This window comes from Nycticebus coucang, chromosome 23 (genome assembly GCF_027406575.1).
Source record: "Nycticebus coucang isolate mNycCou1 chromosome 23, mNycCou1.pri, whole genome shotgun sequence".
In the NCBI taxonomy this organism is placed as follows: domain Eukaryota; kingdom Metazoa; phylum Chordata; class Mammalia; order Primates; family Lorisidae; genus Nycticebus; species Nycticebus coucang.
Genome location: NC_069802.1, coordinates 37028796 through 37050213, shown reverse-complemented (window position 1 = coordinate 37050213; position 21418 = coordinate 37028796). Strand labels below are relative to the sequence as shown.

The window sequence follows — 21418 nt, the reverse complement described above, 5'->3', positions numbered from 1 at the left end:
GAAGGGGACCAGCGCTATTTTCACTTTTTCTTTCTTTCTTTTTTTTTTTTTTTTTGGAGACAGAGTCTCACTTTGTCACCCAGTGCATGGCGTCATAGCTCACAGCAACCTTAAACTCTTGGGGTCAAGCAATTCTCTTGCCTCAGCCTCCCAAGTAGCTGGGACTACAGGCGCCTGCCACACGCTTGGCTATTCTTAGAGATAGGGTCTTGCTCTTGCTCAGGCTGGTCTGGAACCTGTGAGCTCAGGCAATCAACCTGCCTCGGCCTCCCAGAGTGCTAGGATTACAGGCGTGAGCCACTGCACCCAGCCTTATTTTCACATTTTCATTCATCATATATCACTGCTATTCCAGGATTGTTTTCACCAATATCATTAAAACCTAGTGCAGACTTCTATTATATAATTGCAAATGTATTGAATTGTATGTAAAGATTGACTTTCCCATATTCAGTGCTTATTAATACACTAAAACACAGTTGTTTACACATTGTAATACAACAAATGTATGTAATTCCATAAAATCTTTTTCTAGAGTTGTCCGTAACTATTTAAGTGGGAAACCATTTGAAGAATACCAAGAAAGCTCATATTTTTCTCACTTTTTACAGTGGAAACTGCTGGAAAGGTATGTTCTGTTTCAAAACTCACTGAAAGCTGGGAGCAGTGGCTCGTACCTGTAGATCCAGCTTCTCTCAAGGCTGAGGCAGGAGAATCACTTGAGGCTGGAAGTTTGAGGCTGCAGTGAGCTGTGAATATCCACTGCACTTTAGCCTGGGCAGCATAGCGAGACTTCATCTTTAAAAAAAACAACTTCAATAAAACAAGTAGTAGCTTCTCATAATGTAGACTCTTTGAGGTGCACTTTTTCATCTGTCAGATACTATTAGAAATCTTAACTTAAATAAGGTGTTTTTGCACAGAAATTATTAGTAGGCATTGTACAATTTCTTCTGATGTAATTGTCTCTGTTATACTTGGAGATGACAAAAGGCAGTTACCTTGTTGGTGCAATGGTTAGAAATACAACCTGTAAGGCTGGGTGCAGTGGCTCACGCCTGTAATCCTAGCACTCTGGGAGGCCAAGGCAGGTGGATTGCCTGAGCTCAGGAGTTCAAGACCAGCCTTAGCAAGAGCAAGACCCCTTCTCTAAAAATAGCTGGGCACTGTGTTGGGCGCCTGTAGTCCCAGCTACTGAGGAGGCTGAGGGAAGAGGATCACTTGAGCCCAGGCTTTTGAGGTTGCTGTGAGCTATGACACCATCGCACTCTACCAAGGGTGACAAAGTGAGACTCTGTCTCAAAAAAAAAGAAAGAAAATAAAAGAGATACAACCTGTCTTAGGTTTTCTGTAATACAATGTGATGCTGTAGGTGAGAGTTTACATCTAAGTCCCTGCTCAGTCTCTTGCTGGCCGTGAAGCCTCAGGCAAGTAACTCAGCCTGCACAGGCCCTAGGTCCTTGTTTTGTAAATTCAAGGTAATTATAGAATCTTCCTTTTTTTCCTTTTTTTTCACAATGGTGACCACAATAGTCTATATATACATGGAATCTACTTTATGGGGTCACCTGGGACATCTATGAAATAAGTGGTCAAAAGTGTCAGCTACTGATAGTGTTGTTACCATTACTGTTATTACCATCATTGCTGATGGATTAATTTCCTGTTCTAACCTGTAAATGTTTCTTTTGTGATATTAAAGCTATATAGACATCTTTGAGGTTCTGTAGAACTTCGAAGGACTCTGTATTATATATATCATTTCCCACAACAGCTTTCTGACAGGCTCAAAGAGGTATACCCCCGACTATGCAATGATTTATAAACATAAATATTTCCTGGTATGGGCTGTTTGCAGACCTGTCTTTAGTTACTGCCTCTTACTTCGGGTGTTTTCCATAAATCTGAAGGTTAATTAATCGTTCTTAGTGTAGTAGAGGGAGCCACAGGCCCTGAGCACTGGACACCCTGTGTCCTGGGCATTCCTTTTGAGCAAGGGTTCAATAAAGAGGGCTAAGATGATGGGCAAGCTTTTCTGTTTTAAAATAATAATGCAATGTGAAACCTGAAACTTTTTTTTTTAATTGATTAGGCAACCAGTCACAAAGAACACGTTTAGGCATTACAGAGTTCTAGGAAAAGGCGGATTTGGAGAGGTGAGTAATGTGCCACGGTTAAGAGAGGTACTTCTAGCTAGGGAGGCAGCAAGGTCATTGAAAGAAATGGGCTTCAGGTAATGTATCAACTTAGCTGGTGTATTAATTTTCTTACTATGCATTTTGGGAATAATTTTAGCTGACTGTGAGCATTAAGATGGAATTTTGAGAGTAAAAGTACTTGGCTACAAGTTTTTCAAAAAAAATCCTTCACTTTCCTCTTGGCAGTTCTGATAGAAGCTGATTCCCCATGCTAATGCTCAGGCTCAGTCTCTTTGTCCAGATTGAAAGGTTACTCCATTTCCATCCTGTGGCACTTCCATTATTCCATTTCCATGATTTAAGACCAGCTCTGAAATTCATGTGAAGCAGAGCACATTATTAAATACGCTTTTTAAACCCAACTCTGTTTGAACACATATATACCTCGGACCTACACCAAATATGATGGTCCCAATCCATTATTGACTGGATTTCTTGGAAGTGAAATAATGGACCATAACACAGTCTGTCTCAAAACTATCATAGTGACCTACATATGTATCTCACACTTACCTGAGTTTGCCAAAATCCTAAGTAAACTACTTACAGACTTTGGGAGATGCCCTTTGAAGATGATGGCCTCTTTGATAGAGACCACTGTGTAGCTGGAGGGAGATTAACATGCTGTCCTGGTCTGGAGATTTAAAAAATCATCTCCAAGAACCAGGAGAGCTGTTGGGCAACTAACACTGTATATTTAAAACTCAGAAGCAGCTTAGACTGCCTGGAAGTGATTTAAATCATGCCCGTTCCCATATTACAATTAAAAGCCAAAGCCTCAAGCATTGCTTTAAAGTTAATTAGAAAGCTGACCCAAGAGGCATCACATTGCAAGTAAGATCTGTCATATATTTGCAGGCCAACAGGGTAAAGAATTGATTGACATAGTCATTACTTTAGAGAATTACAGTATTGTTCTACTGATAAAATTCTAAAGATCTCTAAGAACACTTTATCTAATTTAACTGAATGCTTGTTTTATAACCCCTTCATGATGGGTATTTCTATAAGAATTCCATCCTGTATTCAAATATGTCCTAATAATTCGCAGCCTGTAGCTCAGCAGCTAGGGTGCCAGCCACATGCACCAGGGCTGGTGGGTTTGAACCCAGCCCTGGCCTGCCAAACAACAATGACAACTACAATAACAACAAAAATAGCTGGGCGTTGTGGCAGGTGCCTGTAGTCCCAGCTACTTGGGAGGCTGACGCAAGAGATTCGCTTAAGCCCAGGAGTTTGAGGTTGCTGTGAGCTGTGATACCACGGAACTCTACGGAGGGCAACATAGTCTCAAAAAAAAAAAATATATATATATATGTTCTAGAATGGGACATTTTCTCTCTTCAGTGCTTGCTGTTCTGCCTTTTGTCATCTCCAAGTATAAAGAGTCAGATTTTGTCAAAGAAAGAAGGAAAAGACATTTCTGGAACATAGGTCCTGTCTTTACAAAATGAAATTCTAATTATAGCCACGTATATGTTTTAAAAATTTGTCAGTCCTACCAGGACTCAGTAGGGATGTGTTAGCTTTTGTGAAAGACTCAGCATATTTATGATTTTATAGATTACTTTGGAACACATTTCCTTGGGTTTCCAAACAAATGATTAGATAAATACTATAGTGGTTTTCAATAGGCTTGTTCTGGGTTGTGTTATACTCTGAGTCAGGCCCAGGGAGCAGTGAACATCGGTCCATTTCTACTGTTTCTACTGTCAGAGGGGGCCCCATTGACCTCTAGTACAGGGACAGCCTCTGTGCCCTTTCCAGTCAGATTCTAATTGCGCACTTTCTTTTTCCAAATGCTAACAACTTCAAATTGAAGGGGCAAGCATAATTGGTCTTATTTTGTCAACAGTAGTTCTGGAAGTGCTGTACTTGAAGTCCTCCAAAATCAACTTTTAGGGTCCTGAGGCAAGCACAATGGAAGGGCATTGGGCAGACATGGCTGCTTTTGTGGTTTTGGAGGCAGCAGAGAGTATCAGAATTGGGCAGACCTGAGTCAGGTTCCTGTCCATCACTTCCAGCTGTGTGGCCTTGTGTTTATCACCTGACTTCACCCTCAGCAGGGGAAGAGTAATCCCTGCTCGGTGGGTGGTTAGGGGCAAAGGAGCTTTCCTATATCCCTGTCCACCACTTAGCTGCTTTCGCTTCCCTTTCTCTGATTTGGCAATTCTACTTAAAAGTATTTATTTTAAATTAATGATAAAGAGAAAGGAAGACTTAATGGAAGGAAAATGAACAAATTTTGAAGTAGTCATTTTAGGAGAATGTTTATTTTTATTATTTATTCTTTTTTTTTTGAGACAGAGCCTAAAGCTGTTGCCCTGGGTAGAGTGCTGTGGCATCACAGCTCACAGCAACCTCAAACTCCTTGGGCTTCAGTGATTCTCTTGCCTCAGCCTCCCAAATAGCTAGGACTACAGGCACCTGCCACAACACCTGGCAATTTTTTGGTTGTAGTTATCATTGTTGTTTGGTGGGCCCGGGCTGGATTCGAACCTGCCAGCTCTGGTGTATGTGGCTGGCACCCTAGCCACTAAGCTACAGGCGTCAAGCCTTAAGAGAAGGTTTAAGGATGGGAATATAGTCACACTGTAAGATTTTTATTTTTTTTTGGAGACAGAGTCTCACTTTGTCGCCCCTGGTAGAGTGCCATGGCGTCACAGCTCTCACCAACCTCAGACTCTTGGGCTCAAGCAATTCTCTTGTCTCAGCCTCCAGATAGCGAGGACTACAGGCACCAGCCCCAATGCCCAGCTATTTTTAGAGATGGAGTCTTGCTTTGGCTCAGACTGGTTTTGAACTTGTGAGCTCAGGCGATCCACCTGCCTCAGCCTCCCAGAGTGCTGGGATTATAGGCGTGAGCCACCATGCCTGGGCTCACATTGTAAGATTTTTAAAGGGAGGTTATGAAATATCACCTATTCTATAAGATGAGCCCAATTTTGCCCTAAAACGCCAGGGTAGGAGGAGCATTTTCATTCTAAATAAAAAAAGAAAGGTCTTTCTCTACTCATGGAGACTGATCCATTCCTGTCTCTGGAATGTATTTAGAAAAGAAGGAACAAAGAGTCCTAGAAAAATTTCACAGTACACAGATGTGTAGTCCTGTGCTGGTGTCTTCACTGTGTCTTGCTTGGCTGGCAGCAGCTTGCCCAGTGGACCTGCCCCTGCCCCTGCCCCTGCATGAATATGCACAAAGGTGGACTTAGAGCCCATAGGGCACAATGTTAGCTGAGTTATTCTGGGATTACAGGTGAGCTTTTATTATTGTCTTTACTCCTTTCTTTTCTTTTCTTGTTTTTTTTTTGGCCGGGGCTGGGTTTGAACCAGCCACCTCTAGCATATGGGGCCAGAGTCCTATTCCTTTTGAGCCACAGGCGCCGCCCTACTCCTTTATTTTCTACAATGAATTTTATATGACTGTTACCATCAAAATTATTTTATTGGTAGATAAAATTATCATATTTTGCTTTTAAAGTAACCCTCTGTGTGGGATATGGAGGGTATCTCTGGGGGTGTGTGTGGGGTGTCTGTGGTCAGCAGTGGGTGGGAGTCACGGGGGCCATACTTTGACTGCCCAGAAACTGGGGACTGGTACCCAAGGTCTCACTGTACTGTGCTGGACACTTTTGTATGTTTGAAAATTATCATCACGTAATGTATAAGTATTAATTTAAGAATGAACTAAATGGAATAAAGGTTATGAAATCTGTGAATACTATGAAATATATTCTCTTATATTGTTGAACTTTTTAATTATAAAATCAAGAATCTTTTTAATGTCAGATTTTAAAACTTTTGCTCTTTTGTGAAAAATAAACGTATGGGGAACTATTTCAGACGAGATTGGGTGCTTTCAGGGCGGTATGGCCATAGACCTTTTTAACTTGGGGACCTATTTCAGTTAAGCAGATATGCCCTGATCACATAGGCAGCAGCTCCGCTTGCATACCTGTCAGCATGCTGTGCTCACAGATGCACATCTACAACCCCAGTGGCCTTGGCCCTTTTCAGGCAGCTGCTGGTTTCTACCACAGGTTCTTAGAGAAAAGGCAGTTTTCTTTGTGTGGCCTAAGAAACGTCAGGTGTACAGACCAGACGCCTCTTTTATTTATAGGTGTGTGCCTGTCAAGTACGAGCCACAGGAAAAATGTATGCCTGTAAAAAGCTGGAGAAAAAACGGATAAAGAAGAGGAAAGGCGAAGCTATGGCTCTAAATGAGAAGAGAATCCTAGAGAAAGTGCACAGCAGATTTGTGGTAAGTGCTTCCTTTGACTTCACCTTCCTGGCTGGCAGCCAGGCCAGCAGCAGGGGAGCGCTGATGTGTCCCTCAGCTTAGTTTACCTGCTGTCTGGCTGCTCTGGCCACTAACAGTGGGCAGTGCCAGGACTCCTCTTTATTCACATCTTAGAGGCATAAGATTTTTTGCCTGTTTGCTGTCATCTGCTGTCATCATCTCCCATTCTGTCCATTACTTTTGACACCTCCTTCCAGCTCACAAAGCCTTGTCCTGTTCTGCTCCCTGGGTAAGTACCCTCTCCTTTCCCTAGCAGTGTCTGAGCTCATCTCAGTGTGCTGTCGCCTTCAGTCAGCTACTCTGTGACCTGGATGTGTTTGAGGAAACTTTCTCTAGGCCTCTTCTCATATGGGCATTCTTCTTCTTGGCCTCAACCTGTTTTCCATCTTTTCTCTTTTTTCCAACACCTAAAAAGTTTCCTGCCAGCGCCTCACCTTGTATACAGCACTTCTGTGAAGCCTTGAACTCATTGCAGGGCAGACCATGTGAGAAGGCCTGAGGGAGTTGGGAGGAGCTGCGGGCCGGCCTCAGTGATGTCTCATTTCCAGGCCTGTTCTGCCCACACCCAGGTCTTCCGTGACAGCCAAGTAGCACAGGGCTGGCTGGTTGCCACGTTGGGGTTATTTCTTTCTTTCTTTCCTTTTTTTTTTGTAGAGACAGAGTCTCACTGTACCGCCCTCGGGTAGAGTGCCGTGGCGTCACACGGCTCACAGCAACCTCTAACTCTTGGGCTTACACGATTCTCTTGCCTCAGCCTCCCGAGCAGCTGGGACTATAGGTGCGCGCCACAACGCCTGGCTATTTTTCTGTTGCAGTTTGGCTGGGGCTGGGTCTGAACCCGCCATCCTTGGCATATGGGGCCGGCGCCCTACTCACTGAGCCACAGGCGCGGCCCCTTTCTTTCCTTTTTTAATTGAGACAGGTTCTCACTTTGTTAACCTGGGTAGAATGCCATGGCGTCATAGCTCACAGCAACCTCAAACTCTTGGGCTGAAGTGATTCTCTTACCTCAGCCTCTCTAGTAGCTGGGACTATGGGCGCCTGCCACAATGCCTGGCTATTTTTTTGTTTGTTTTAACAGGCCTGGGCTGGGTTTGAACCCACCAACCCTTGTGCATGTGACTAGCGCCTTAACCACTGAGAGATAGGCACCCAGCCAAACCCATTTATTTCTTACCACTGAGGTCAACTGGTATGTGCTGGAGGACAAATGTTCCCCAGTTTGTATATGTGACCTTGTTAGTCTCACATGTAGTCGCAGGATTTCTCTCATCAAATGGGCTTGTCTTGGAGCTGCAGGGAGCATGTTAGCACAGCAACCCTGAGACAGACACCCACAGGCTCTCTTTCTGAGAGAGACAGAGGTAGTTCTACATTCTACTTATGTACTTTGGTTTCTACATTGCTGGCCTCTTCCAAGGAACCTGGAAATATTTCCTTCATCTATGACTGTCTTTTCTCCCTGTTCCAGTTGATTGCAGGTCCTGACTTGTCCTTGTGTCACATCTGTCCCCACTGCCTTCTCAGCTCCTCCCTCTTGAGCTCCCTGCCTCAGCCTGCACCCTCCCCCCTGGTCTGCTCTCCGTGGAGCCTTCTGGGCTGTCTGTGGAAGAGTTCAAGTATTTGCACACTTTCTGATTAAAACACTCCTATGGCACCTGTCATACTAAGAATAAAGTTCTCCTCAGCTCTGGTCTTTCAGGAACTGAGGGACCTGGCTCCTGCAGGTTCAGTCACCCTGTCTTATCCCAAGCTCTACTGCGTCAGGCCCAGGCCCTGGCCACCATCAGCTCAGAGCACTGCTGCCTCGCCCTCTTGCCCTTGGAACTCATGTCCTTTGGGCATTTCTGTGTCAGTCACCTGCCTCTCCTTCATTTGTCATTTTGTACCTGCCGAAGCCTCCCCCACACTACACTAGAACAAACCTGCCGGGATAGAAGTTCTCGATATTATTTTCATATGTATTGAGTGAATATTGAATGAATGTTTACAAGAGGAGAGAAAGTCAGGGATCCTTGTTAACCCAAGGGAAGGATAGTGAGAGTTCTTGTGGTTTAATTCTGGGTCTGTTGCATGCCAGCTAGTGACCACAGTGGGCAGTGTGAGACCTCCGTGGACACCATCCCCTTCTGTCCTCCACTCTCAGCATTGTCTCCCCTCTACCAGCAAATGGCACTTTCTCTTTGCTACTTTAATACATCAAGACCAAGTTGGATTTATTCCAGGAATGAATTTATATAATTTATCATATTACTAGAATAAAAGGAAAAAAACATATGGTCATCTCAATAGCTGCAAGAAAGTTTTTGGTAAAATTCAATATCCAATAATGATTAAAAACTCCAAGCAAATTAGGTATAGAAAGGAGCTTCTTTGAGAAGCTCTCTAGAACATAATACTTACTATGCGAATATGGAAAGCTCCCCATGAGATCTGGATGCGACTAGGGTACCTGCTGACCATCTCTAATATCGGAGCTTCCAGCCAGTGCCATAAAATATGAGGAAAGGTGAAAGGGATTAAGGTCAGAGAAAAGGAAAGAAAGAGGTAAAGAATTCATTATTTTAGGCGGCACCTGTGGCTCAGTCGGTAGGGCGCCAGCCCCATATGCCGAGGGTGGCGGGTTCAAACCCGGCCCCGGCCAAACTGCAGCCAAAAAATAGCCGGGCATTGTGGCAGGCGCCTGTAGTCCCAGCTGCTCGGGAGGCTGAGGCAAGAGAATCGCTTAAGCCCAGGAGTTGAAGGTTGCTGTGAGCTGTGTGAGGCCACAGCACTCTACCGAGGGCCATAAAGTGAGACTCTGTCTCTACAAAAAAAAAAAAAAGAATTCATTATTTTTAAACATCATTATATATGGAGGCAGTCACAGGCTTTCTAGATAACCTATAAGAATTTAGCCAAGTGATTAGATGTGAACCAGCCACAAACAATTGGAAAATGAAAATTTTATTGATACCATTTGTAATAACATCAAGAAACATCAAAATCTAAGCAAAAGCCAGGTGAGGTGGTATATACGTGTAGTCCCAGCTACTCAGAGGCCAAGGTGAGAGAATGGCTTGAGCTTAAGAGTTAGAAGTCAGCTTGAGGGCGGCGCCTGTGGCTCAGTCGGTGGCGGGTTCAAACCCGGCCCCGGCCAAACTGCAACCAAAAAATAGCCGGGTGTTGTGGCGGGCGCCTGTAGTCCCAGCTACTCGGGAGGCTGAGGCAAGAGAATCACTTAAGCCCAGGAGCTGGAGGTTGCTGTGAGCTGTGTGAGGCCACGGCACTCTACCGAGGGCCATAAAGTGAGACTCTGTTGCTACAAAAAAAAAAAAAAAAAAAAGAAGTCAGCTTGAGCAACATAGCAAGACCCCCATTGCCTTTTTTTTTTTGGGTGGAGTTTCACTCTGTCACCCAGGCTAGAGTGTAGTGGTGTCATCGTAGCTCACTAGAACCGCAAACTCCTGGGTTCAAGCGATCCTCCTGCCTCAGCATCCTGAATAGCTGGGACTACAGGCATCCTCAGTCACACTTGGCTAATTTGTTCTGTTTTGGTAGATATAGGATTTCACTCTTGCTTAGTCTAGGAGACCCCATCTCTTAAAAAAAAAAATCTAGGCAAGGGTCTGACAAAAATGTGCAAAATTTCTGCACTGGAAACTATAAAATGCTATTATAAGAAATTAAAAAAGGCCTAAATAAATGGGGACAGACTGTTCCTGGATTGAAAGCATTGGTTTCATGAAGATGCCAGTTCTCCTCAATCAATCCTTATAGTTAATGAATTAAATGCAGTCCCAGTCAAAATCCTAGTAGAGTCCACGGCACTCTACCGAGGGCCATAAAGCGAGACTCTGTCTCTACAAAAAAAAAAAAAAAAAAATCCTAGTAGAGTATGTGTGTGAGTTGACATACAAACCAACAGAAAAGTGGGCAAAAACCTTGAATAGGCATTTCACAAAAGAAGATCCAAATGACAAGTAAGTTTATGAAAAGGTATGAGAAGTGTCCCCAATATTTTTGTATATAGAGAAATGCAAATTAAAACCACAATATGAGACCACATGGCTCACGCCTGTAATCCCAGCACTTTGGGAGGCTAAAGTGGGTAGATTACTTGAGCTCAGGAGTTCCAGACCATCCTGAGCAAGAGCAAGACCCTGTCTCCACTAAAAATAGAAAAACTAGCCAGGTGTAGTTGTGGGTGCCTGTAGTCCCAGCTGTTTAAGGAGGATCACTTGAGCCCAGGAGTTTGAGTTGCAATGAGCTATGATGATACCGCTGCACTCCACCCGGGGTGACGGAAGGAGACTCCATCTAAAAGCAAAAGGCCCTCTCTTTTTGCTTGGAGCTTAGTCACGCCTTCAGCAGGTAGAGAACCAGGAGGCATGAGATGCTTGGTATACTTTTCTCTGAAGCTTATACTATTCAGGTGGTCTAATTCTAAATCTAACATGGATTATTTGAATACTGGTAGCAAAATAGAATAAATCACCAATGAATGAGTTTTTTATTTTGTTCTTATGATGTCACTATCTTTAGGTTAGTTTAGCCTACACTTATGAAACCAAAGATACCTTGTGCTTGGTACTCACCATCATGAATGGAGGGGATTTGAAGTTTCACATTTACAACCTGGGCAATCCTGGATTTGATGAGCAGAGAGCTGTTTTCTATGCTGCAGAGGTTTGCTGTGGCTTGGAAGATTTGCAGAAGGAGAGAATTGCATACAGGTAAGAATGGTACCACCTGCTGGAACTCACGAGCCTTACGCCCGCCTTTCCCCAGCCCAGGCTCTTCCTGCCCCCACCAGCTGCCTGCAGGGGCAGGGGAACAGCTGGGGCCCCTGGATGGTGACTTCTAAGGGTGTCCCTCACACTACTGGGAATATGAGCAATCAGAAGTGGGCCCTGGTTTGCTTTTTGATTTCTCTAAATTTGAAGCAGAAATTTTCTTTTTTTTTTTTTTTTTTATTGTTGGGGATTCATTGAGGGTACAATAAGCCAGTTACACTGATTGCAATTGTTAGGTAAAGTCCCTCTTGCAATCATGTCTTGCCCCCATAAAGTGTGACACACACTAAGGCCCCACCCTCCTCCCTCCATCCCTCTTTCTGCTCCCCCCCCCATAACCTTAATTGTCATTAAATGTCCTCATATCAAGATTGAGTACATAGGATTCATGCTTCTCCATTTTTGTGATGCTTTACTAAGAATAATGTCTTCCACTTCCATCCAGGTTAATACGAAGGATGTAAAGTCTCCATTTTTTTAATGGCTGAATAGTATTCCATGGTATACATATACCACAGCTTGTTAATCCATTCCTGGGTTGGTGGGCATTTAGGCTGTTTCCAGAAATTTTCTTTTTCATTTTTTTTTTGAGACACAGTCTCACTCTGTTGCCCTAGGTGGAGTGCTGTGGTGTCATAGCTCACAGCAACCTCAAACTCCTGGACTCAAGTGATACTCCTGCCTTAGCTGGGATTACAGGTTCTTGCCACAATGTCAAGCTAGTTTTTTTTTCTATTTTTTTTCTTAGTAGAGACAGGGTCTTGCTCTTGCTCAAGCTGGTCTTGAACTCCTGAGCTCAAGTAACCCTCCCACCTTGGCCTCTCAGAGTGCTAGAACTACAGGTTTGAGCTACCATGCCCAGCCTGCTTTTTACTTGTTAGGATGATAAAATAAAGGTAGTGCTAGTCACATGCGCATGAGAGAGTCCATTTCCAAGATTCTTAGATATTTTGACAGTTCTGATAACAATAAAGATTATGTCCCACCAGAAGAATATAATTAAATGTCTTAAAATAATATTTTATTTATTTTGCATCTTATAATTCAGTGAGAAAAAGAAAATTAGACCCAATGGTTAACTTTAATATGGTCAGTCTATTTAGTTTTAGAAAACACAGTCCTAACAGTCCTTCTACTTGTCCCTACATGCTCCCTTCTGTGGTCACTCACCACTCACAGTGGACCTTGTCCCTGTGGGTTCCACATCATGGGTTTGACCAACCATGGATTCAAAATATTTAGGGTAAGAAAAAGATGGTTGTGTCTGTACTGACCAGGTACAGACTGTTTTCCCTTGTCACTATTCACAATACAGTATGATGACTATTTACTTGCATTTATGTTGTGTTAGGCATTATAAGTAATCTGGGGGTGTCTTTAGTACCCAGGAGGATTGCGTAGGTTATATGCAGACACTGCCTTTTTTTTTTTTTTTATAGAGACAGAGTCTCACTTTAATGCCCTCGGTAGAGTGCCGTGGCATCATAGCTCACAGCTACCTCCAGCTCTTTGGGCTTAGGTGATTCTCATGCCTCAGCCTCCCGAGTAGCTGGGACTATGGGTGCCTGCCACAACGCCCAGCTATTTTTTTATTGCAGTTTGGCTGGGGCCAGATTTGAACCCACCACCCTTGGTATATGGGGCTGGCACCCTATCCACTGAGCCACAGGTGCTGCCCGACACTGCCATTTTAGTCCAGGGACTTGAGCATCCTTGGATTTTTGTATCCATGAGGGAAAGACCTGAAGACAATCCCCTGTGAATTCTGAGGGACAGCAGCATGTGCAAATCCCTTCCCATAGGTTTTCTAGACTTGTTCTTTTTCCTAAATTCTGGAAGGGCCTGTACATCTCTTGTGCTCCTGTTTTCCACCCAGGTGGTCACCAGGTGGAATGACTCCTGAGTACCTTCCGCATCACTTTATGTTCTAGGGTGACTGGCTCAGTGTGTCCTCCTTAGGTCACCTGGAAGTAGGTGTGCTGGTCTCCCCCATACCAGCCCTGCCCAGTCCCTGCTCCATGATGTGTCCCCTGGCATGGGATCCCATGGCACCTTCCTTCTGACTTCATAAGCCAGGCTGACACTTAGGATGGTGCTTCCCTGGGGGGGGGTCCCCATGACTCCTCCAGCCTCAGGGCCTGCTGCTCCTGATGAGTGCCCTCTGCTCCCTCACACCAGCACATAACCACTCAGGGCCCCTCTGCCTCAGGCCCTTCTGCCTTGGTGTGTGCTGCTCCTGTGCTGGCACCTCTCCCCACTGCAGCTTTCTCCTCTGAGAAGCTCTCGCTCACCTGTCCAGAGTTGGCCCAAGGACATCCATCCTTCCTGAAGCACAAAGTGTGCCCCCTCCCTGCACCCTCAGTGCCCCATGGTGGCACCAGACAGAGCTACTTAGGAGTCCTGCTCCTGCCTCCTCTGATGGCCCTTCAGCTTCTCTCCATCTTACATACTCCACAGCCAAGTTCAGTACCTCTTCAGGACCAGAGGCCAGGCCTGACGGTGGGGCTAACCCAAGACTGAGGCTCACCTTGCACATCGTGTTAGGGGTGGAAGACTGCCCTGGCAGTGACTTCTCTAGGTTCACAACTAGTCATCTGAACCAAGGGTGCCTTGTGACATCATTTCAATGTGAAGTGTGGTGGCACTGGAAGGTACAGCACACCTGCAGGGGGCTTGGTTCTTAGGTCATTCCCAGAGGAAGTCATGCTTTGCAGGTGATGCCGCGAGCAGCCGTGTTTGTCTCCAGTCTCAGAATGCACCTCTGGGTGGGCCAGAAGATTCTCTTCTCCACTCCAGTTTGCCATTCCTGTTTTTTCCTGTTTTCAGTATTGCCACTTGACCCTTTTTATCAAACTAGGTGCCAGAAAGATGCCCTCCTCCACAAAGAAACGGTCCACATAAAAGTATGTTAATTTTTCAGCAATCTAAAAGTCAGAAAAGAAGAGCAACTTCTGGCTTGGCGCCCGTAGCTCAGTGGTTGGGGTATGGCTACATGCACTGGGCCTGGTGGGTTTGAACCTGGCCCCAGCCTGCTAAACTACAATGAAAACTACAAAAAAAAAAAAAAAATAGCCGGGCATTGTGGTGGGTGCTTGTAGTCCAAGCTACTTGGGAGGCTGAGTCAAGAGAATTGCTTAAGCCAAGAGTTGGAGGTTGCTGTGAGCTGTGATGCCACGGCACTCTACTAAGGGCAACATAGTGAGACTCTGCCTCAAAAAAAAAAAAAGAAAGAAAGAAAGAAAAAAGAAGAACAACTTCTGTTTGAGGCACTTGGGCAAGAATTCAAGGGAACCAAATGTCAGAATTGGGATCCTCAGGGGCATCCTCCCCCAGAGGCTCAGCTGCACTGGGGTGTGGTACCCAGGTGGGGCCTGGAGGCAGTTCCAGAGTCTCTCTAGGATTCGTGCTGGAACAGGCCCAGGCTGACCGCAGAAGACTTCCTGGAGGAGCTAGGTCTTACCTGCGGCTTGGGAAGAGGGGGAAGAGTCTTGAGAAAAGAGAAGTGTTGTACTTCTCAGAGCATAACCGTTTTTAAAATTTCATATTAATATGAGGGTAAAACTATTTCTTGATCTAAGAAGTCAACCTTGCATTTGAAACAAAACAAAGTATGTGTGTGTATGGAGGGGTTAAGTCCAGGTAAATAAACTTTTGTTTCAAACTCTTATGTGACATTTCTCTTACATGTTTATTATTCAAAAGTCTAAAAAGAAACTGTTGTTCATGGGATTTCAAAAAATTTTTTAATTACCTTAGGAACATAGTTTCTGTAAAATCAAATTAATGAAGGTACTTTACTTTAACTAGGAAGAGACCTGTGAGTGCCGTAACACTGTCTGAATATTATGCAGGAAGAACCGATTCCTTATTAAATAGCACTGGATGATTATGTCAGCGCCATATGTGTGTGACTCTTGGTGGACAGCTGGATAATTTCCATTTTTTAGCTATTAAAGATAATGCTGCTATCAACATTTGTGTATAAGTCTTTACCTGAACATGTGATTCCAATTCTCTTAGATGAATACCTGAAAGTAGAACTTATTGGTTGTACAGAAAATTTATGTTTACCTTTGTTTTTTTTTTTTTGAGACAGAGTTTTATTTGATTGCCCTGGGTGGAGTGCCGTGGCATCCGTCTCCCAACTAGCTGGGATTACAGGTGGCCACCACCACAACACTTGGCTAGTTTGGGGGGTGGCGTTGTGGCTCAAAGGAGTAGGGCGCCGGCCCTATATGCTGGAGGTGGTGGGTTCAAACCCAGCCCCAGCCAAAAAAAAAAAAAAAACAATTGGCTAGTTTTTCTTTTTTTTCTTTTCTTTTTGAGACAGAGTCTCATTATGTTGCCCTTGGTAGAGTGCCTTGGCATCACGGCTCACAGCAACCTCCAGCTCTTGGGCTTAGGTGATTCTCATGCTTCAGCCTCTTGAGTAGCTGGGACTACAGGCGCCCACCACAACGTCCAGCTATTTTTTTCTTTTTTTTTTTTTTTTTTTTGTAGTTGTCATTGTTGTTCAGCTGGCTTGAGGCAGGTTCAAACCCAGCAACCTTGGTGTATGTGACCAGCGCCCTAACCACTGAGCACAGACGCCAAGCCTCTATGTCTATTCTTTTATTTATTTATTTTTTTTTGCAGTTTTTGGCCGGGGGTAGGCTTGAACCCACTACCTCCGGCATATGGGGCCAGCGCCCTACTCCCTTGAGCCACAGGCACGGCCCTCTTATGTCTATTCTTATGCCAGTACCATACTGAGTTGATTACTGTGGCTTTGTAGTAAGTTTTGAAATCGGGAAGTGTGAGCCCTCCAAGTTTGTTCTTCTTTTTCCAAGATCATCTTGGATATTTCTTTTCTTTTTTTTTTTTTGTAGAGACAGAGTCTCACTTTATTGCCCTTGGCAGAGTGCTGTGGTGTCACAGCTCGCAGCAACCTCCAACTCCTGGGCTTAGGCGATTCTCTTGCCTCAGCCTCCCCGGTAGCTGGGACCACAGGCGCCCCCCACAACGCCCGGCTATTTTTTGTTGTAGTTGCAATTTGGCCAGGGCTGGGTTTGAACCCACAACCCTCGGTATATGGGGCTGGTGCCCCACCCACTGAGCCATAGGCGCTGCCCAATCTTGGATATTTCATCTTTGTGTTTTCAACAAATGCTAGAATCAGCTTGTCAGTTTCTGAAAAAAATGCCTTCTAAGCATTGCTTTGAATGTATAGATCTGTCTAGGTGATGGTGACTCTTTTGACCTGTCAACACAGGGCCTCCATTTATTTAGAGCAGTGATTTTCTTTTCTTTTCTTTTTTTGTTTTTCTAGGAGCAGTGATTTTCAACCTGTGTGCCCTGGCACACTGGTACGCCGTGACAGGATCTTAGGTGTGCCTTGAAAATTTTTAGAGGTTGTTAATTAATTTTCAAGAGAAGTTCAAAGCTCAGCAAATATATTCTTTTTTCACTCTTTTTTATTTATCAACATAATTTAAGTGTGCCATGAGATAAAAAAAGTTCCCCAAAACACTGATTTAGATCTTCTTTTGTTTCTCTCAGCATCGTCTTAGAGTTTTCTGAGTAAGTCTGGCACTGTTTTGGCTAAATGTATCCCCAAGTGTTTTATTCTTTTCATATGATTTCAAATGCAGTTGTTTCGTAATTTCATTTTTGGATGGTTCATTGCTATTATGTAGAAATAGTCCTGTGAGAGTGACTTTATGGAGAGAGCAGCCTTCTGCTTTGTCTCCAGGTACCACTGTGATGTTAGTAGCAAAAATGCTGCCAGAGACGGTCAAAACAATTGTTGAAATTCATTTGTAGAACTTGTGACATTTTCAGCGTGCTTTCAAATGCACTGTCATTTTATCTTCCCAACAGTCTTGTGAAGTAAGGATCATGTCATTGTACAGACCAGAGAGACAGGGGTGTGTACAGTGCACAAAGAAGTCTGTGTTCTGTTGTCGTCTGGGCAAACAGGTGCCTCAGCTCTTCATTGCCAGTTTTTTTGTTTGTTTGTTTGTTTTGTTTTTTTTGCAGTTTGGCCGGGGCCGGGTGTGAACCTGCCACCCTTGGTATATGAGGCCGGCTCCCTACCCACTGAGCCACAGGCGCTGCCCTCATTGCCAGTTTCATTGCAGTGTTTTCTTTCCAAAAAAACTTGACTCATGAAATTTTCACTCATCTGGAATGCTACAATTGGAGATTACTAGGAGAAAATATTAGAAATCTAACAAAGGGACATGGATGTTTAGCTGTGCACTTGATTGCTTTTTCTAGTGAGTGAATTGTGGCTTGAAAAACAAATGACATCTCCCCACTGCAAGAAGGGACTTTGGTGTAAGACAGAGTAATATGGAGAAGAGGGCTGGGCGTGGCAGCTCCCACCTGTAATCCAGCACTCTGGGAGGCCTGGGTAGGAGGGTCGCTTGAGCTCAGGAGCTTGAGACCAGCCTGAGCACGAGAAAGACCCCATCTCTACTAAAAGAAAAAAAGAAAAAACTAGCTGGATGTTGTGGTAGGAGCCTGTAGTCCAACTATTCGGGAGGCTGAGGCAGGAAGGGTCATTTGGGCCCAGGAGTTTGAGGTTGCTGTGAGCAAGGCTGAGGCCACGGCACTCTAGCCTGGGTAACAGAGAGAGACTGTCTCAAAAAAAAAAAAAAGGAGCAAGGGGAACCATTTGGGCCTGTCTGTTTTTCTGTAGCGACCTGGGTTCTATGGGCAGTTAGACACTCTGGATGGCTGCTGCCATGGTTGGGTTATCAAAACTGAAAGATTCACGGAGATGAATACCCGGTCCGGAGCTGTGAACTGGAGACACACCCTATGGAACTGAGCAGCCTTCCTGCCCTGAGGAGGCTTAGAACCTAGAGGAGAAGCAGGGTGTGCAGGGAACATGGAAACAAGAGTGCAGTGACAGTATGGAATGTGCTTGGAAGGGTGGGCTCTTTTGTTTTCTCCCTTTTCTGAAACCTTTAAAATTAAACAAAGAATGGAAGGTTTCAGTGTTTATAAGGACTGGTAATCAGTACATGAACCGCATTCTTCCAGACTAGGAATTTTTGCCTCTTACTATCTGCTTCCCTCTCCCCACTTCCCCAGTGCTCTTGATGCCTTTTGATTAGAGCAAAAGCTATTTGAGACCAGCCTGGGTAAGCGCAAGACCCCAGCTCTGCAAGAAGTACAAAAACTAGCGGGGTATGGTGGCATGCACTTGTAGTCCCAGCTACTCAGGGGGCTGAGGAACATTGAGCCCAGATTACTGCACTCCAGCCTGGGCAACAGAGTGAGACCCTGCATCTAACAAATTTTTAAAAACCTGGAGAAATAAGGTTTATTTATTTATTTATTTATTTTAGGCTAGTCAAGTGAAGCAATGGGAGTGGAGAAAGAGCAAAAGAATCTGTAACTGGTGGAGAAATAAGGTTTTTGAGGGAAAGTTCAAGAAATGACATTCTGCAGCCCAAAGCTGTGCTGCTCTTGCACTAACGGTGCAGTCTACAGCACGAGTGGTTGTAGGTATGAGCCTTGGGGTTTGTCCTAGCTTGTCATTTGACGTCTGTGGGACCCAGTTAGCTTCACTACAACTCAAGGACATTGCCTGTACCTACTCTGCAGCATCTTTGTGAGAATCAGAGGCAATGGGGTATATAAAATCCACGAGTCTTGGTGTATAGTGCATACTCAGTAAGAGTCAGCTGATGTTACCGCTACTATTGTTATTTTTTGAAATATATATGACATGCTTCTTTTTTTTTTTTTTTTTTGTAGAGACAGAGTCTCACTTTACCGCCCTCAGTAGAGTGCCATGGTGTCACACAGCTCACAGCAACCTCCAGCTCTTGGGCTTACATGCTTCTCTTGCCTCAGCCTCCCAAGTAGCTGGGACTATAGGCGCCCGCCACAATGCCTGGCTATTTTTTTTGTTGCAATTTGGCAAGGGCTGGGTTTGAACCCACCACCCTCGGTATATGGGGCCGGCGCCCTATTCACTGAGCCACAGGCGTCGCCCATGACATGCTTCTTTTCAGAGCAAGGGTACTTGAAGTTGGTGCTGACAGCAGGGTCTCACGCTGATGGGCAGTGCAGGCGTGGAGCCTGGAGGCCTTGTGTGGTCCTGGGGTTTGTGTTGTAACCAATGCCAGACCACACTCAGAGCGCAGAGGATTCAGATCGTCTATGAGATGTTTATAATAAGATGGGAGTCTGTGTGTCCTGCTGATGTTGTGTGTAAGCCTGCATAACTAAGGAGGGTTGCTTATTCTTTAACAACATTTATTAGGACTTGTTTTAGTACACAAAAGAATAAAGGAAAATATGAAAATGTTCATCTTCCCACCCCCCCAGATCATGCACAGCATGAGCACAGCACAGAAGGCAGGTGCCTCTGCCAGGGCCCCAGCCATCCCTCGGGGGTCCCTCGCCCATGGGCTTCTTCCTAGACGACTCAGTGGTGCGAGCCCTCAGGTCTTAGGACGATTCCTCCTGTTGTCCTGGGGATGTGGTTTCTGACTGAGTCTCAATGCTGGCAGGGCCCACTTTTGTTCTGCTGGACCTTTCCCTGGATAGTCCTCTATCCCCATCCCCCATTGCTCTTAAATCACTTCCAGCATTCTTGTTCCACTCTATTCGTTTCAGACCCTCCTCTTGGGTTCTAGCAATGAATCCACAGGGGACACTCAGGGAAGCTGGGTTGTGATAGGGCAAATGTGAAATCGAGTTAAATACAAATTCTTTGGGCGGCGCTCATAGCTCAGTGGGTAAGGTGCCAGCCACATACACAAAGGCTGGCGGGTTCCAACCTGGCCTGGGCCAGCTAAAAAACAACAATGACAACTGCAACAAAACAAAAATAGCCAGGCATTGTGACAGGTGCCTGTAGTCCCTGCTACTTGGGAGGCTAAGGCAAGAGAATCACTTAAGCCCAAGAGTTTGAGGTTTGCTGTGAGATGTGATGCCACAGCACTCTACCCAGGGCAATAGCTTGAGACTCTGTCTCAAAATAAACAAATAAATAAAAATAAATACAAATTCTTTGAAAATAACTTTTTTTCTCTCAAAGGGGAAAAATGAATCGATCATTTGAGATATTACTTTAAGATATCTTAGTTTTGGGTGGTGCCTGTGGCTCAAAGGGGTAGGGCACAGGCTCCATATGCCAGAGGTGGTGGGTTCAAACCCAGCCCTGACCAAAATCTGCAAAAAAAAAAAAAAATCTTAGTTTTTGTGATTTATATCTATTAGCAGTTTGCAGTATCCTCTACCTACAATGAACTAGGAATAGTGGTAACTGCTCTGTATCTCATACTTCCTGCTGTAGGACGTGGTCTCATCCTGCCCTGCAATGCCCCCTGCAGGCAGCTGGGTGGTGACCGCTCATTTCACAGGTGAGGACACAGGCTCCAGAGGTTGAGACTAGCTGGCTAAGTGGCAGAGCCAAGGCTGGAATCCACGTCTGTCAGATCCCCAAACTGAGGCCTCCTAATAAGGGAAATTTTCAGTTGTTGAAATTCTTTTCTTTCTTTTTTTTTTTGAGACAGAGTTTTACTATGTCACCTTTGGTAGAGTGCTATGGCATCACAGCTCACAGCAACCTCTAACTCTTGGGCTTAAGCGATTCTCTTGCTTCAGGCTCCCAAGTAGCTGGGACCACAGGTGCCCACCACAACACCCTGCTATTTTTGGTTGCAGTTGTCGTTGTTTGGCAGGCCCGGGCTGGGTTCCAACCCACCAGCTTCCGTGTATGTGGCTGGCGCCCTAGCCACTGAGCTACAGGTGCTCAGCCCAGTTGTTGAAATTCTTAATAATATATTAGTGATAAGAGAAATCGAGCCAAGTTCATTAAAGGTTCACAAACCCTTAGTTTATTTAAAGACTTTTCTTGTCATGGTCTGCAGTCACTGCAATGTTTTCAGATCTGTGTAGCTATGCAAAGCAGTTCATGTTACACTGTCATATAAACGTTGTCTGTTGAGATGAATTTTGTAGAAGTCTGGTCCTGCCCTTTGACAGCTAAGGACTGTGCCTGCGCAGGGCTCACGAGGGTGGTCTTTTTTTGCAGTTTTGGGCTGGGGCCGGGTTTGAACCTGCCACCTCCGATATATGGGGCCTGTGCCCTACTCCTTTGAGCCACAGGTGCTGCCCACAAAGGTGGTCTTGTTTCCTGT

At 44.8% G+C, this 21418-nt stretch overlaps 1 protein-coding gene across 13 annotated transcripts in view; it reads left to right on the top strand.

Moving 5' to 3' along the window:
* Positions 1-21418, top strand: part of GRK4 (G protein-coupled receptor kinase 4) — a 59152-nt gene that overhangs the window by 25016 nt on the left and 12718 nt on the right. For 10 of the 13 annotated variants that reach the window (XM_053577964.1, XM_053577972.1, XM_053577963.1 and 7 more), the window contains 4 exons: positions 536-628; positions 2093-2156; positions 6319-6459; positions 11023-11213. In XM_053577964.1, the coding sequence (XP_053433939.1) occupies positions 536-628; positions 2093-2156; positions 6319-6459; positions 11023-11213 (489 nt within the window). The remainder of the gene's footprint in view (positions 1-535; positions 629-2092; positions 2157-6318; positions 6460-11022; positions 11214-21418) is intronic. The other 3 variants (XM_053577962.1, XM_053577974.1, XM_053577971.1) reach the window with 2 other exon arrangements.